Source organism: Lycorma delicatula, chromosome 7 (assembly GCF_047948215.1).
Source record: "Lycorma delicatula isolate Av1 chromosome 7, ASM4794821v1, whole genome shotgun sequence".
NCBI classification, from domain to species: Eukaryota; Metazoa; Arthropoda; class Insecta; order Hemiptera; family Fulgoridae; genus Lycorma; species Lycorma delicatula.
Window position 1 is genome coordinate 14072919 of NC_134461.1, and position 16804 is coordinate 14089722.

Consider the following 16804-nt stretch of genomic DNA (forward strand, 5'->3'; position numbering starts at 1 on the left):
CTCTCTCTCTCTCTCTCTCTCTCTCTCTCTCCTCTCTCTCTTCTCTCTCTCTCTCTCTCTCTCTCTCTCCTCTCTCTCTCCTCTCTCTCTCCTCTCTCCTCTTCTCTCTCTCTCTCTCTCTCTCTCTCTCTTGTTCCTAACTATTTGAAGTTATTGATTTTATTTTATTTTTTGATTTTTTAAAAAATAAACAGAAATAAGACCAGACAGCAAACAATAAGAACTTGTTTAATAATTATTTGGATGAAATTCAAATTGGAAAATTTAAATGTCAAAGTGTTAAATTTGCAAATTTAAAGTGTTTCTACACTTTAAATATGCATTAAATTAATCCTCTCTAGGAAAATGCAATCTTGACAGGAATTTATAGTCTTGCTGTACCATCTTAAGAGCTGATAGGTGAGCATCTCCAAGAAATAAATATCCCAAATAAAGGATGTCTTTTTTAGAGCATCAACACATAATAGCCTCAACAACACAACTTAAACATTTGCTTAACAAGTGTAGCTGAAACTAATAATAAAAATACTTAATATAAAATACTAATATTTCTGAAGAAATTTTTTTTTTGAAGAACTTTCTTCATAGAAGAGAGTTCTATGAATTCTCTTCAGAAGGAATTCTATTAAGAGTTCTCTTCATAGAAAGAATTTATGATTATGTCTCTTAGGTAAAATATCTTGATAGAAGTAAAAAAAAAACAAGATCAGAAGGTATCTCTAATTATGAACCACAATAATGCAACCACTTTAGTCAGCATAAATTCAAAACACAAGCTGTTCCTAATATTACACAATTGTATGACCACCTCTTGTGCAGAAGATGAATCTAATGAATACTTCAAAAGATATGACAAAATGAAGTGTAGACAAGAATGAACGAATGTGAAGAGAGTGAGGGCTTGATTAAAATCAGATGATACAAACTATCAGTTTTCTTTACAAAATGTGAATTATCTTGCACATATGTTTTTTAAAAATCATTAAAGAAGGTGCCATGTATGTGGGTGAGGCCAGTAAATAACTGTAATTGAAAGTTAATTAAAAAATAAACAGAGAATGGAATAAAACTGAGAAAGGGATGTAATTAAAAGTCATTTACAATGAAAAATTTCATCAAAATTTACATAAAAGTATTCTTATTTGCTAAAATACACTTTTTCCACAGTGACCATTTACAGTTTACACATCTCTCCCAATGATGAACCAGTCAGTGAAGAATGCTGGTAGTCTTCCCTTGATCCTCAACCTCACTGCTTCCTTCAGTTCACCATCTACGATGAACTGAATTCAATTAATATCCCTCTTTAATTGTGAAAAGAAGTAAAAATCTGAACTACTCAACAGATTTGTTGTCCTTTAATTTTCATATTTTTCTTTTTTCCACAATTAGAGAGAGATATTAATTGCATTCATTTCATTGTAGATGATGAACTAAATGAAGCAGAGAGGTTGAGGATCAAGGGAAAACCACCAGCATAGTTCTCTTTCAAAAGAAGTTCAATGCTCCTTCACACACGTATCAGCTTGTTGCTGCAAACTTCCACAACCTATGTTTCGAAGTGCTTCCACATGCACTGTGTTCAGCACCCAGCAAAGTAGATTCACTCACTTATTTTACAGAGTTGCCAGATCAAATTATACTACAGGTACTAAAAGGTTTGAAGCCATAAATGCATTGTATTGCAAAGTTGAAAAACATAAAACATTTCTGAAAATTTTTAGGATTTCTGCTTCTACAATGCAAAGATAATAAAAAAAATTTTTTATTAGTTTTTATAAACATCCTCTGCATTTTCATATAACAAAGATGAAGGTGCCTTCCTTGGTAAAATATTCTAGAGGTAAACTAGTCACCCGTTCGGATCTCCAGGTGGGGACTAGTAAGGAACGGGTCACCAGAAAATTAAAAAATAACATTCTATGAGTAAGAGTGTGAAATGTTAAGAGGTCTAAAAAAGGTTGGTAGGTTAGAAAATTTAAAGATGGAAATGAATAGAATAAATGTAGGAATTAGCGACTTTTGGTCAGGTGATTTTAGAATAATTAACTCAGCTTCAAATAATGGGCAGGGAGGAGTAGGTTTTGTAATGACCTAGGGAAGAGAGTAAAGCATTTCAAAATGCATAGTGATATTATCATTGTAATAAGGATAAAATTACAACATAAACAGATGATTGTTAATGTTTATATGTCTATAACTGCGTATGATGATGTGCGTAAGTGTATATACGAAGAAATTGATGAAGCAATTAAACACATAAAAGGGGATGAAAATTTAATAATAGTTGGAGATTGGAATGCAAGCATTGGAAAAGGCGAGGAAGGAAATATAGTGGGTGAATATGGGCTGGGCAAAAGGAATGAAAGAGGGGACCGACTTAGCGTTTGACACAAAGTATAATTTAGTAATTGCCAACACCCAGTTTAAAAATCATAATAGAAAAATATGCACATGGAAGCCAGGTGACCCTGGAGCAGACATTGACAGCGACCATAATTTAGTGATAATGAAATGTAGATTGGGGTTTAAAATCCTGACAAAAAGGTGTCAGATGAATTGGTGGAATTTAGAGAAGGTTGAGGAAGAGGAGGTAAAAAAGATTTTTGAGGAGGACATCGCAAGAGGTCCAAGCAAAAAAGTTAAGGTAGATAAATCACCAGAAGTGAACTTAGGTGGAACTAATAGAACTGGTAGAAAATCTTGGATTTCAGAGGATATATTGCAGCTGATGGATGAACGTAGAAAATATAAGAATGTTAGTGATGAAGAAAGTAAAAGGAACTATCGACAAATAAGAAATATATAAACAGGAAGTGCAAACTAGTGAAAAAATTGGATAAAAGTAAAGTGTTCAGAAGTGGAAAGAGAAATGAACATTGATAATATAGACGAAGTATACAGGAAAGTTAAGGAAAATTCTGGGATACATAAATTAAATTTTAATAATGTGTTAAACAAGGATGGTACACCGATTTATACTACGAAAGGAAAAGTCGATAGGTGGGTGGAATATATACGGAGGAAATGAATTAGAAAATGGTGTTATAGAGGAAGTCGAAGAGGATGAAAGGGGAGAAACAATACTGAGATCTGAATTTAAGAGAGCATTAAAAGATTTGGCAGAAAGGCTTCTGGAATAGACGGAATACCTGCAGAGTTACTGCACAGTGCAGGTGAGGAAGCGATTGATAGATTATACAAACTGGTGTACAAAAACTGTACAAACTGGTTACGAAAAAGAGAAAGTTCCATCAGACTTGTGTTACAGTCATGATACCAAAGAAAGCAGAAGCAGATAAATGTGAAGAATACAGAACAATTCTTAAGTAGTCATGCATCAAAAATCTTAACTAGGATTCTGTACATAAGAATTGAGAGAAGAGTGGAAGAAGTGTTAGGAGAAGATCAGTTTGATTTCAGGAAAAGTATAGTGACACGGGAAACAATTTTAGCACTCTAATTAATAGTAGAAGGAAGATTAAAAAAAGCAAACCAACATACTTGGCATATATAAACCTAGAAAAGGCATTCGATAACGTAGACTGGAATAAAAATGTTCAGCATTTTAAAACAATTAGGGTTCAAATACAGATATAGAAGAACAATTGCTTAACATTACAGGAACCAAACAGCAGCAATAATAATTGAACGTAAGAAAGAAGCTGTAATAAAAAATGGATTCTGACAAGGATGTTCCCTATCTCTTACTTTTTATCTTTACATAGAACTAGCAGTTAAAGATATTAAAGAACAATTTACATCTGGAGTAACAGTACAAGGTGAAAAGATAAAGATGCTATGATTTGCTGATGATATAGTAATTCTAGCTGACAGTAAAAAAGATTTAGAAGAAAGAATGAATGGCATGGATGAAGTCCCACACAAGAACTACTGCATGAAAATAAACAAGAACTAAACAAAAGTAATGAAATGCGATAGAAATAACGAAGATGGACCACTAAATATAAAAATAGTAAGAGAAAAGATGAATTACTAATTAAGAATTACTAAAGATGGACAAAGCAGGAGCGATAGAAATACCGAATAGCACAGGTAAAACGAGCCTTCTGTCAGAAATATAATATATATCTTAAAATATAAGGTTTTTGAAAGTATATGTTTCGAATGTAGCTTTATATGTAGGTGAAACTTGGACGATTGGAGTACCTCAGAAGAAAATATTAGAAGCTTTTGAAATGTGGTGCTACAGGAGAATATTAAAAATCAGACTGATGGATAATGTGACAAAGAGCTGTTGTGGCAAATTGATGAATAAAGAAGCATTTGGAAAAATATAGTTTAAAGAAGAGAGACTTATAAGGCCACATATTAAGACATCCTGGAATAGTCACTTTAATATTGGAGGGGCAGGTAGAAGGTAAAAATTGTGCAGGCAGGCGATTGTTAGAATATGTGAAACAAAATGTTAGGGATGTAGGATGTAGGGGAAATGAAACGACTAGCACTAGAAATGAAACGACCAGCATGGGAAATGAAACTGAAATGAAACGACTAGCACTAGATAGGAAATCTTGAAGATCCTTAAAAAGGATTTTTATACATCCTTTATAAAAAAAAAAATTGTACTAAACATAAAAAATATTTCTATTTTCAAAAAGTTACTTTTAAAAGATTTTTCTGCTTATGCATTTTGTTATTGCCACCAGACTGGTATAGCGTTAAGCTTGTCGTCACAAATCACTTGTTTAACAGCTGTATTTCAAAGCCTGAATGTTTGAATGTTCTGAGGTTCAAATCTTAATAAACGTTAGTTACTTTCATATGGATCTTAATACTAAACAGTGGGTACTGGTGTATTTTGGTGGTTTGAAGCCCAACCACCAAAATAACCCACACATATCAGAAATGTGTCAGACTGAGCTATACAAGACTTGCACCTCATTTACATTTCATTTCATACATATCATAAAAATACATTTCATAAAATAAAAAATTTGTTTGCTAAATAAATAAGATAATCATTGAAAATAAATATTTTCATCCTTTTGGATGAAAAAGCCGCACATAGACTTTCTTCAGCAACACCAGAATAAATGAAATGAATTTCTTGATTTGCTTCCTTGTATTGATACTGGGAATGAGATGTGGATTCGGTTCACTGATATAGAGGGAAAGAACAGTCCAAAAAGTGGATTCATACACACACCCTGAAAAAGCCCAAAAAATTCAAATGAACTAATTTCAACAAAAAATATTGGCTATTCTGATTTTTATCTGCTCATAAATTGAAGAGCAGATACTCTCAGAAGCTGACTAACTGCTCAACACTCCAAAAGTAAATGATGAACTCATTGATGGAGCCAACATATGCATCGAAAATTTAGCAGTACCATTCTTTGAAGAGGTAATAAACAAGCGGGTATAATTCTTCAATCAATAATCAATCTGACTGCAATAAATAAAAACTACAAATGTCTCATTTACAAGTATAATAATTTAAGTATAATATCAAAAATCATCATTATAAAATATGATATGGTTGCAATACAGATTGTAAGACAATACAGATTTTAGTTTGGAGGATAAATATTTAATGAGAATTTATCGGCCGTTGAAAAAATTTAGTTAACATTTTCAAATCAAAGTTGTACGTAAGTACAACTTATTATGCGAAATAAACTGAACTAAATTTTAGTTCAAGAAGAAAATCTATCCCAGGTTGAGTAAAAGTTTTACAGTATTTGCATTTAATAAATGCTTCATTTTTTATTAATGTCTACCGCCTCAATCAAAAAATCAATCACAAATTCAATCAAGTGTCCATATAGCTATCTTATAAAATTATAAAAAACATGGTTCTACAAAAAATAGGTTTTGAAAAGTTTTAACTGAATTAATTTAAATCTTATTTAAAACAGGGACAAGATTGAGACACATCAGGTTTTGCACTGAAAAATTTCTATGCATCTTTAATGTATATTTTATAATTTGACCGTGCTTTAAATGTGTGATATGTACAATTTCTTTTATAAATACTAATTCTCAATTATGATTTCATTATGGTTTGTTATAAATTAGCCCTTTTTTTTTTATTAATTTAAACAATGCCATGGATAGCAGAGAAGAAACATTCAAAAGAATGTCACAAATGCTTGAAAACATAGATAATTTGAACCCAAAAGAAAAAAGTCATAATCAACTTGTTTTTCTTTTAGCCCACTACATATAAATATATATAATAGCTCTAATTATGTTGCAAAAAAAAAATTATACCATACTTACATATAAAACGCCCAAGTAACAGATAGTATCATTCGTAATATTTTTAATATCCACAACAAAAGAAGTCTTTGTATCTACTTTTACATACTTTTTATGCATATGGTAATCAGGAAATATATCTTTTAGGAAAATTAGCTGAAAAAATTATATTTTAAAAAGATAAGTTATTTTTCTGTTAACACAAAACCTTGTGAAAATATGAAAAAATACACATTAAATTGTTCAAGACTTCTCTGCACAATTATTCCCTTAAAGAGACAATGAAAATATCTATCTGTGTCAAATTTAAACTTTTTTCTTAATTTTTTTATTCTATTTAAGGTAATATAGTACTATGACAAACTATTTTGAAAATACTTGGGTGTTTTTCAGTCACTGAAAAATGTCAATATTTAATGTCATAGCAATTTTAGCACATACCTATCCTCAGCGAGCACAAATGTGACAAGCTTTTTAAATTACTAAACATTAAGCAATTCTCTTTTAAAATGCTGGATTAATTTTCTTTCAAAGGATCTCTCACAAAGCTAATTAGTAGCAGCAACATGCAACTTTCCAAGACAGAAGAACAGTCATTTTAATAACTGATCTTGGTTAATAATACTATTTGTTACAAATAATAATATTATTATATTGATTTAAAATTCTTATTATAATTCAGAATTTTCTGCTCTTTTGGTTCATTTTGTTTTGGCCAAATTTCTTACTCTTAATGCTCAGTTGATGTTGCTCTAACAAATTTTCTCAGAATTAAGTTTACTACAATTCTATTGTGAAATTGTATTTATTTACTGTCATTATCAAATTACTGAAACTCAAACCTAAAAACTTTTGTGGTGGTGCAAAACACAAAAGTTTTTGGTATTTTATATTCTTTTTTAAAAATTGATAAAATACATATCTCTAGAATCTGTTTTATTCAATTTTAGGGCTAACTTCCAAGATTTTCTTGGAAAATAAAGCATTTAAAGTCGAAAATAAAGCATTTCCTGATCCATGTAGATAGATCATTTACTTTTTTTCAATTTCTTCATGTATTTTAAAAGAATGTATACTTACTAAAAAATCTTAATAACCCGATAAAAAATGGTCTGGGCCATTACAATTTGGTAGTGATTCCAATGACATTATCAAAATATTACATTAATTTTGGTAGTATTTTAAATTTACTCCAGACCTTTCTCAATAATCAGTTTTTATTTAGCATAATAATTTTAACATTTTATTACATGAATTAGCCATTGTTAGAATACAGGCACTCTCTAAGATAAGTCTTATTGCTTACCTTTTAATAAAATTATGCCTAAAAACGTCTTAAAAAGTTTTAAAGTGAAGTGGTAAAAGAATGATTCAGATTGGCTAAGTGGCTTCATACATAAACATGTGTGAACAAACAAACAAACAAACATATATATTTATATATTATACCAAACAATACATTTACTCCATTGATTAATACTTTGTGTACATACATATATAGTTTTATTTCATCTCCATGAATATCTTAAATACTTACTCTTACATATTCATTATCTGGGATTTCAAGAATCTTTACTTCAAAAATTGAATCTTTGCATTGAAAAATAAACACATTAATAGACTCATCCTTCACTCTAAGTGATGCTGTATGTGGTGGTGCAAAAACAGAAGATAGTACAATTAATTCCGGTTTACCAAGGGTAAAACGTAAATGAAATTCTTGTTTTAAGTCTCGATATGAAGTTAAATTATCTGTAAATATAACTTCATGCAATAAAATATGTAAAATAACTTGAACTGATATATTACATACGTGAAGTGAACTAGTTTTAATGTAAAGAACTTTGTAAAGTGTACAAAATTTACTTTATACTTAATAAAGTACCTTATACTTATTTCTTACACTTAATATGTATTTACATACATATACAAAATTTTTAATTTTCAGAGCTTTCAGCTAAAAAAAACATCAATTTGTAAATAAAAGAAAGAAACTTTTTTCCACTTAAGTTTGAAAAGAATTTATAAAACCCATTACTTAAGATGAGAAATTTAAGTTCTAACAGAGTAAATTCAAACAGTGTCTGAATGCAGGTGTCCTAGCTTTCTATTAGCATTCTTATTCTAGAAGTAAACTAGTTGTTCACATTGGTATCTAAGCCATTCTTCCTAAACTCTTGAGATGACCTAAAAAAACAATGAAATGTTGGAAAATCAGAAGAGTAAATAGAACATGACACTTCCCAAACCAACTTTTGAAAAACTTCCTGTGTATTTTGAGCAGTACAGAGCAGGCATAATAATGCAAAATAACTGACCTTTTAAGACAGAACCGAAACATTTCTTCCTTATTGCAGGTTTTACTTTATTTTCTAGCATATTACAATATTACGTTTGATTGTACTTTGTTCTTCCATATAACTAGGGAATTGGGTCTTCCTCTATTTAAACATAGGTGTCATCTATTTAAACAACAAAGCGTCATTTTATTTGCTGATCGATAGCTTTTGAAGGTTTTCCTAATGAGTGACCTCTGATGTTTACATTCTATACTATGATATTTGGATTCTGGCTCAAAATGATTCACCACAAATTATAATGCATTCTAAAAACTTATTACATACATACCACTAACAACCTTCATTTAAAGTTCTGTCACAAATGTAGAGTTAGGTATCTTTACGACGAATGTGGAACGCAACTTGAAAGCATTTTAATGTTCATGGATTATGGAATGGGTGGTAGTAGTAATAATTACACTACAAATTTCAGCAGTTTACTAATTATTTATGTGTCTGTCCTTGCAAATAAGATCATTAATGAGATTTTGCTAGTGTCTGGTGAAAATTCACACACTTCAATTACAATGAAAATCTATAACATGTTCTGGCTAATTTAACTGTTTGATCTACTTATATTTTCATGGTTACTACATTTTTATCATACTATTATATCTATGAGTAAATATTGGTGGGTTTTACACATTCAGAAAATAGAAATTTTATTACAGCCCTCTTCTTCCATGGTTCAGTTTAAAAATTGATTCAACAATTTGAAATATACGGAAGAGATTATAAAGATCAAAATTCTTTTCAAACAGCTAATATCTTCTATCTCAGAGGTGCCAGGCAGTTTCAGTTTATTTTAAATACTTTTTCAACTGTTGCCATTTGAATCTTAATTAATGAATGATACACATATTGTTTGCATAATAATAAATCTAGAATTCACAAAAGTAATGTTATTGTTCCTGATTCTGTCAAAATTCTGTTTTGATTCTATCAAATAGATTTCTGTTTATTTTCACCATTAGTAATGCTATAAGGTTAAGTACAATTAAGTACACCTTTTGAAAATATTCTAGCACTGAGATTTTCCATTTTCCCTTTGTAAACAATTCTGAAGTGAAATTTTAATAATTTTACTATAATAATTTGTTACAAAAATGGTGAATATTTAATGAATATTAAATAAATAAATGAATATTTATTTCTTTAATGAATGAATATTTATTTCTAATAAATATTGTTGACATTAGGAAGTTTTGACAACCAGAGGGTGATGATCTAAACATAAACCACTACAAAATTACACATTACAAAATTACAATCATTTTAATGTGTATTTGTATATCTGAATCCTATACTAGAAAAGGAAACTATACCTGTACAAATCATGAAAAAAACTTATAGTACTACACCCAAGGAGAATAAGGGTAATTTATCTGTATCTAAGATACAAAGAAAATTAAAACACTCATTTGATTCACTCCATTCATTGGCAAGTGACTATTGTAAAGGTATTTTCTGATAATTTCACCAGAGACCATATGAATGATTTGAATATGAATTTAAATTATATTAATAGTATTTATCAAAAAATATTCAGTCGTTATGCCAGGTCTACCATTTTAATTTATTTATTATCAAATTCTTCTCAGTTTTAAATAATAAGTATATAAGTATAAGTATATTTTTATTATATTATGTTTAATTAATATTTCTCTAATTTACAAATTTGTTTATTATTACTTGTATCTAAAATTTCCAAATTGTTATGCAATATTACATTTTTTATAGTTAAATAACTATATATAATATTTTTCAGCCTTTACAAAGCACAGAATCAGAGAATACTCTTCCTTTATTTTTTTATGTTTAAAACTTTTTCATGCTTAAGCCCATCTTCAGTGATGTTTTTTTAATAAATCTTTTTAATAAGTCTTTTTAATAAGTCTTTTTAAAATTAAATTCAGAAATATTTGTTCAGTCGAGAGAATGAAAAAGTATCTTTTAAAAATATATATAATAGTTATGTATTATACACTTATTGCAAGCCGTAATGATTTAAATAAAATAAAAATAAGTAAAAAAATTAACCAAAAATTACATATTAATTAATCAATAAAACTATTGATTTTGTACATCCAAGAAAGATTAGAATCTTTGTGAGATCTATTTCATTTATAGATTAAAAATTTTTGTTATATAAATTTAGTTTATTATTATGTTATATTCATTATTTATTTTCTCATTACATAACTAATATGTCGTAAAACTTCTAATATGTGAAAAGTACAAGCCTAATGCATACACATTCAATTACAAATATTTTATACGCAAACAATTGTTTCCCCAAATTTCAGGGCACTTTGTATCAACAGATAAGTAATAATAGCATAATAATTTATATTGATTTTAATTTCTGTATAAACTGTTTTTTTCATCTGTTATTATTTATTAACTTTAATTTTAATTTCATTAAAATTAAGTCAACTCGCCTGCAAGTAGTCCACTAATATCTTGATCTTTCGCCAGTTCTGTCTGCGTGGCCTGTGTTATCAGCCTCAGGGGAGCTGAACATTCTATGAGGTGCTTCAAACCTTTATATATTTCATCGAGCTCCCACTCATGTTGGGAGATATGCTTGGCCAACTCCGGTCTGGAATTTTGCTTTAGGGCCAACAGTATAATACAAAGTCTGTTGGCCAATTCCTTGCAATACCCTCTTCTTATCGTGTTACTTAGTAGAGTTTGAAGAACATACGACTAAGTTACACGAGGTCATAATAAGCTCACCTAAAAAAGTCATCCTGATGGGTGATATGAATTGAAAGTCAGTCGTTGCAGGCAGCTGGCGAACAAAATCATTGTGGGCCTGATGGCAGACCACGTTCTCTAATTGGCCTTTCGGCCTAGGCATTGGATTGGTTGGAGGTAGGCGCATTGGCATCATGCCATGTTTATATTGGTGTTGTTTGTGATTCAATTTGGGGCTCCCGCCCCAGCATTTGGGGGCGGCCGCGCTGCCGGGGTATGTTAGCCCATGCGACCGGAGGCGTGGCTTCCCTCCGGCGGTGGCGGTCCAGTTGTGACTTGGAAATGCCGCGCCAGACTGCATGATGGGACCGGGTGGGGGTGCGGGATTTGTCCCCGGCTCCTGTGCGGATCGGAATGAGATTAGGTTTCCATTGTTAGCTGACCTCAATTGGTCAAATTATTTGGATGCAGGTCTGAATTTCTATGTTGTGTAAAACATAATTCTGATTGGTATGAGTGCAGCACTGATTTAACTTTTAACTCGTTCGTTTTCCAAGGCATTCACAGTCACGAACGGTGCTCTCAAATCTGAACTAAGCGCGGGGTTCGCGCTTCCGCGTTTTCCATCAGTTAGTTTAAGGAAATCATGTTAGGTTGAATGTTTAGATGTCCGTGACCGAGGCCTGGCTGATGATTTAGATGTAATCAGAGGGTCTAAAGACGACCTCTGGTACAGCCTCTCAGGGCTCGGAACGGAGGCGGTGGTATGGCGACCTGTAACGTCACAAGGTGGGTGTCTTTCCCCTGCGGGGTTGGGATGAACATGGCACTTTTGAGAAGTATTTATTCAAATTTGGTAGGAGCGTCATTCTTCAATGTATGCTTTGCTCTGGGATTGACACGGCGGAACATACTCTTTTGTATGGAATGGTCTGCGGAATATACACGGTGTGTCTAATTTGAATACAGATATAACTTGGTTCAGCACATATTGTTGGCGGAAGAAAGGTGGAGGGGGTTAAATACGTTTTCCATGGCGGCAATACGCGCTAATAATGCATAGGGCCGTTCAAAGGGTTTAGGATAGGGCAGGGTGGACAGTTCCGATCGTGAGGGCCGGCATGACTAGGTGTGTCGATTCCAATGAGCGGCCGGGGACTCCATCGGTCCTTTAGGGTGATGTTTAAACTAATGTAGTATACAGATGCAGGCTTCATTAAGTTATTAACTAATGTATTAAGAGAAAGCAAATAAGTGAAAGAAACAAGTGAAGAGAAAGATGAGAAAAGAGAGGAAGAGAAAGAAGTCCTGAGAAATAGCAAAGTCATAAATTTATGTAATAAGAAAATACAGGAGTAAGGGAGAAAAGAGAGAAGAGAAAGAACATAACAGAGAATTAAAGAGAATGAAGCCCTGAATGCAGGTGAAGAACTGACTGGAGAGCGAAGGGGCGATGAACAGCCCTCTGGGGAGCCGTCGTTCTTCCGCGTTTACGTGGATCGACGTAGGTGATGAGGCACGGGGACTCTTGACCCCCGAGCTCAAAGGCACCTCCGGGGTTGCGTATTGCTTAACTGCCGATCCTACCTCGGGTGGGGAGGAACGGTGAAATAGGAGTTTTAGTCAGTAGGGTGCGGGCACACATATACTCCTAATATCAACATCTAGCCGAACCCGTGCAAGTCCGACACTTCGCCGCTTGTGGAGAGTACGTAATTCACTTTAATAATCGTATATCATTATTTCATTATCAACAAATTAATTAATTTTAATTATTATATTTGTACGATTTATTATATTTTAATTATATTTGCGTCAATTATAAATTTAATATATTTTAATAATACATAATCTCCCTTAAAATCCAATATTTTTCAAAAATTCTAATATACTATTAATTTAATAATTATTAGATTCACGTGCCAGTTAAACATGTACATATCATAACATTTCCATAATTCTAAATATTCATTATAATTCAATTATTATTAGTTATTATTTCAAAAATATCTTAGGCTTCTAGAACATAATAAAATCACTAATTATTAACAATAAGGCGCCAGTTAAGAAGTTTCAACAATCGGCCATTATTTTCTGAACTTTAATTCCAGTAATATTTCTTCCTAACAAATAAATCTTCCATCACAATAATACACTCGATTCAAAAATATCATAAAATTCTAAACACTAAATTATAATATTTCTTAAAATCTAATTTTATAGAATTTGATTTGGTTTGCTTGGCATTTCTCTCGTCACCACCCTATTCGGTCACCCTAAAGCATAAGACCGAATGTCTGTGCCATAAACGGCTTCTGAAACTCGAAACAGTTTAGCGTCCAGTGTCCTAACTAGCTCCTAGAGTTAACCTAAAAGCGTCAGAGCGGAATAGCGTGAATACACCACTCGCTTGCGTGTCCCCCCCCCCGCTCGCTTGTCATATCACTAAAATGGGTAGGCGCACCCCGTCAACTACATCTCGTCAAAGACAGCAATTCGTTTCCACGCCTAGACCGCTGAATGCCAGAAAGTACCTTAATCTGGCTGGTAGCCAGCCATATCTCTCGGTTAGCTTCCTACAGCAGCGCGGTAAAAGTCTTTTTTCTTAGGCAAACTACTGATGTCGGTTGAACAAAGCACATCAAGGAACTCCCACACGGTCCGACAACGTGGCTCTCGCCACACTGACTCGCCGCTTGTGACTTCCTTTTGTCCTCTAAGTTCCAGGTTAGCCTGAGTTCTGGCCCCCCCAGAGCTGGGCAGTCGAACATCATGTGTTCGTTCGGCTGAACCTACCCGCAGACGTCGCGTATTGAATAGCTCTTGTACGGCGCTCCTATCTGGACGGAAGTGTTGGACGCGATACGCAACAATAAAGTCCTTGAGGGAGTTCAAACAAGAATAGCGTTGCGGATGGCGTCGGCGTACTGCTCCGTATCGGCTGACGCAAATAGTGGTGGTGGTGCCGCCATTACATCAACTGGCGAGAGCTCGAGTAAGAGTATACGAAGGAGAGAACAAGCATGACGTACAAGTGGCCATGATGGCGGATTGGCTAGAGGAGGCCATGATGGCGGATTTGAGGAGCTGAATCTCTGACTCACCCGATTCCTGACTGGCCACGTGGATTTCAGGGTACACCTTCACGGAAGGAGTAGAGCCACGGACCCCTTTTGCGTTATATTGTGGTGACCTGGACACACCGGAAGAACACGTAGTGTTCCGGTGTGTAATGTGGGAGAGTCAGCAAAGGGAGTGCATCTCGATAGTAGGCTCCATAAGTGTAGACACCATTATTACCACCATGCTCAACAGTGAACAGAACTTTGCCGCTGTTTCACGATACGTAACGCAGTTATTGAAGATAGAGGGCAAATATGAGAGCGTAAGACCTGATCAGTAAGAAGTGGACTAGTGTGTGGGGCGGTGAAGTATAGCACTCTGTGGAGCTGTCGTTCGTCCGCTGACCTTGTGCGGGTGAGCGGCGGTGATGATTAACGGGCATTCTGGATCCTCCTCGCTCAAAGTCACCTCCCGGGGTCCAGCAATGCTTAATTGAGGATCCGGCCCCGGGAGGGGAGGAATTAAACCTCCTACTGTGAGGTAGGAGGTTTAGTCGTAACGTTGTACGTCTGCGTATGATATATACAGAGTGTCCCATATAAAATGCAACCCATCAATCACTCATCCATGAAATTTCAAAAGTCAAGCTTACTCCCCTACTCGTTACTGAAATGGACTCGTCCAACATCTGGGATATGCAATATTTGCATACATGCTATATTACTTTTTAAAATTTATATGTCTTATATTACATAATGAAAGTAAAATTAAAATATGTTACAATTAAAACAAAGGCTGCATCTACATTGCATCCAAAACACACTGATTTCGACTGAAAGCTGGATGCACGTGGCTTATGGAATGCAATGTGTCAACTATTCACAGTCATGTAACTTATAATACATATACACACACAATTATATTAAAATGAAAGAAAGAAATTGAATTTTTTTAGAATATATAGCAAATTTAAATGGATATAATAATTAATAATTTTATTTATAACCTAATAAATATTTAAATAATAAGATTATCAGAAAAGATCACATTAATAAATTCCAATAATAGTCACAGCATAAACATATTATTAAATAAATATATTACTTTTAAATACCATAAGTGACATAAAATTGCATAAACAAATATCATGATATACACATGATTGCATGTATATGCATGCTGTATATAGAAAAAACTGCAGGTAATTCATAAAAAGGTTTTCGAGCACTATAATAATTTACAAAGAAAGTAATATTAAAATTTCAAACATTAGACAAATTACTAACAAATAACAATTTAGAAATTTTAGATACAATTAATAATAATAAAGAAATAAATATATTAAGAGTAATATTATATTAATAAATATAAACTTATTAAAAAACAAATTGGATTTTACTCTTTTTTACAATCTGTTAACTGAGCAAGTATTCAAGCAAATATTTCTTCAAAGGACCCAGAATGCACAAACCCAAATCAGATAAAATTAAAACTCAAGAAATCAAAGTAGGCATTTTAGAAAAATACAACTGCAAAGAACAAATCTGTACTCCACTGAAGCACAAACAATTGAAAACAACAGACAAAAGTTTATAAAGATGAACAATTGTGGTTCAAGCTAACTCAGTTTGAGTCGAAGTTACTCATCCAGTCAGGATATGGACTGATATTAAAAGGGCATTGGCAAGGTTGCAAATATGGGACTATCTTTGGACATGAAATAGCTGTGAGTCAAAGCCGTGTGAAAACTGTAACTGGGTGAGTATCACCAACTCTTTACCCCTATTTTCTTGGATGAAGTACACAAAAACAAATTATTTTTTCTCTTATGCTGTATAATATTTTCGGGTACTGTTGAATTTCCAATTCTGTAAGTGTGACCCTAAAGTTCATCTTTGACATTATCTGAATTAACATACTGCAGAACTGTAATTTACCCTTAGTAATTTTGCTCAGGATAAAAAACGCTTATCCTGACAAAGTCTTCAAATCTGTAAATGTAAAATTAAAATTATAATCTATATTGAGCAGATATAAATTCAAGATTAAATCTTTTTCAGTACCTGGTAGAAGTACAAATAAAAGTTTTATCAATTTTGAACAAATTTTATGTAACTAAATATGAGTAGCAATAAACTTACATCTATATTTATCAATCTCTTCCTTGTGAAAAAAAACATTTATAATAACAGAGTCCATAATAAGTTCATAAGGATTCCATCGAAATGGATCCTTTGAAAAAGCAATAATCTACAACAAAAAAATATTTGTTAATCGATTGAATGTTAACTGACATTTCACTAAAAATTATGAAAATAAAAGAACTTTAGTTTTATTAACAAACTTACAATACCCTATTAATTGGAAAGGTAATTTTAAGTTACCTTTTAATATAGTAAGCCAGCTGAGTCCTTACATATTTATCACATATCATAGAGTGCCAAATGTTTTTCTGTTTTAACAAAACTTTTGACAGT

At 32.6% G+C, this 16804-nt stretch overlaps 1 protein-coding gene across 1 annotated transcript in view; it reads right to left on the reverse strand.

Annotated features, from left to right (window-relative positions):
- The window catches only part of LOC142327907 (uncharacterized), a 53215-nt gene that overhangs the window by 9539 nt on the left and 26872 nt on the right, over nt 1-16804 (reverse strand). Inside the window, exons 6-8 of the mRNA XM_075371271.1 lie at nt 16469-16577; nt 7763-7977; nt 6247-6381 (exon numbers count right to left, since the gene is read on the reverse strand). Of these exons, the coding sequence (XP_075227386.1) occupies nt 6247-6381; nt 7763-7977; nt 16469-16577 (459 nt within the window). The remainder of the gene's footprint in view (nt 1-6246; nt 6382-7762; nt 7978-16468; nt 16578-16804) is intronic.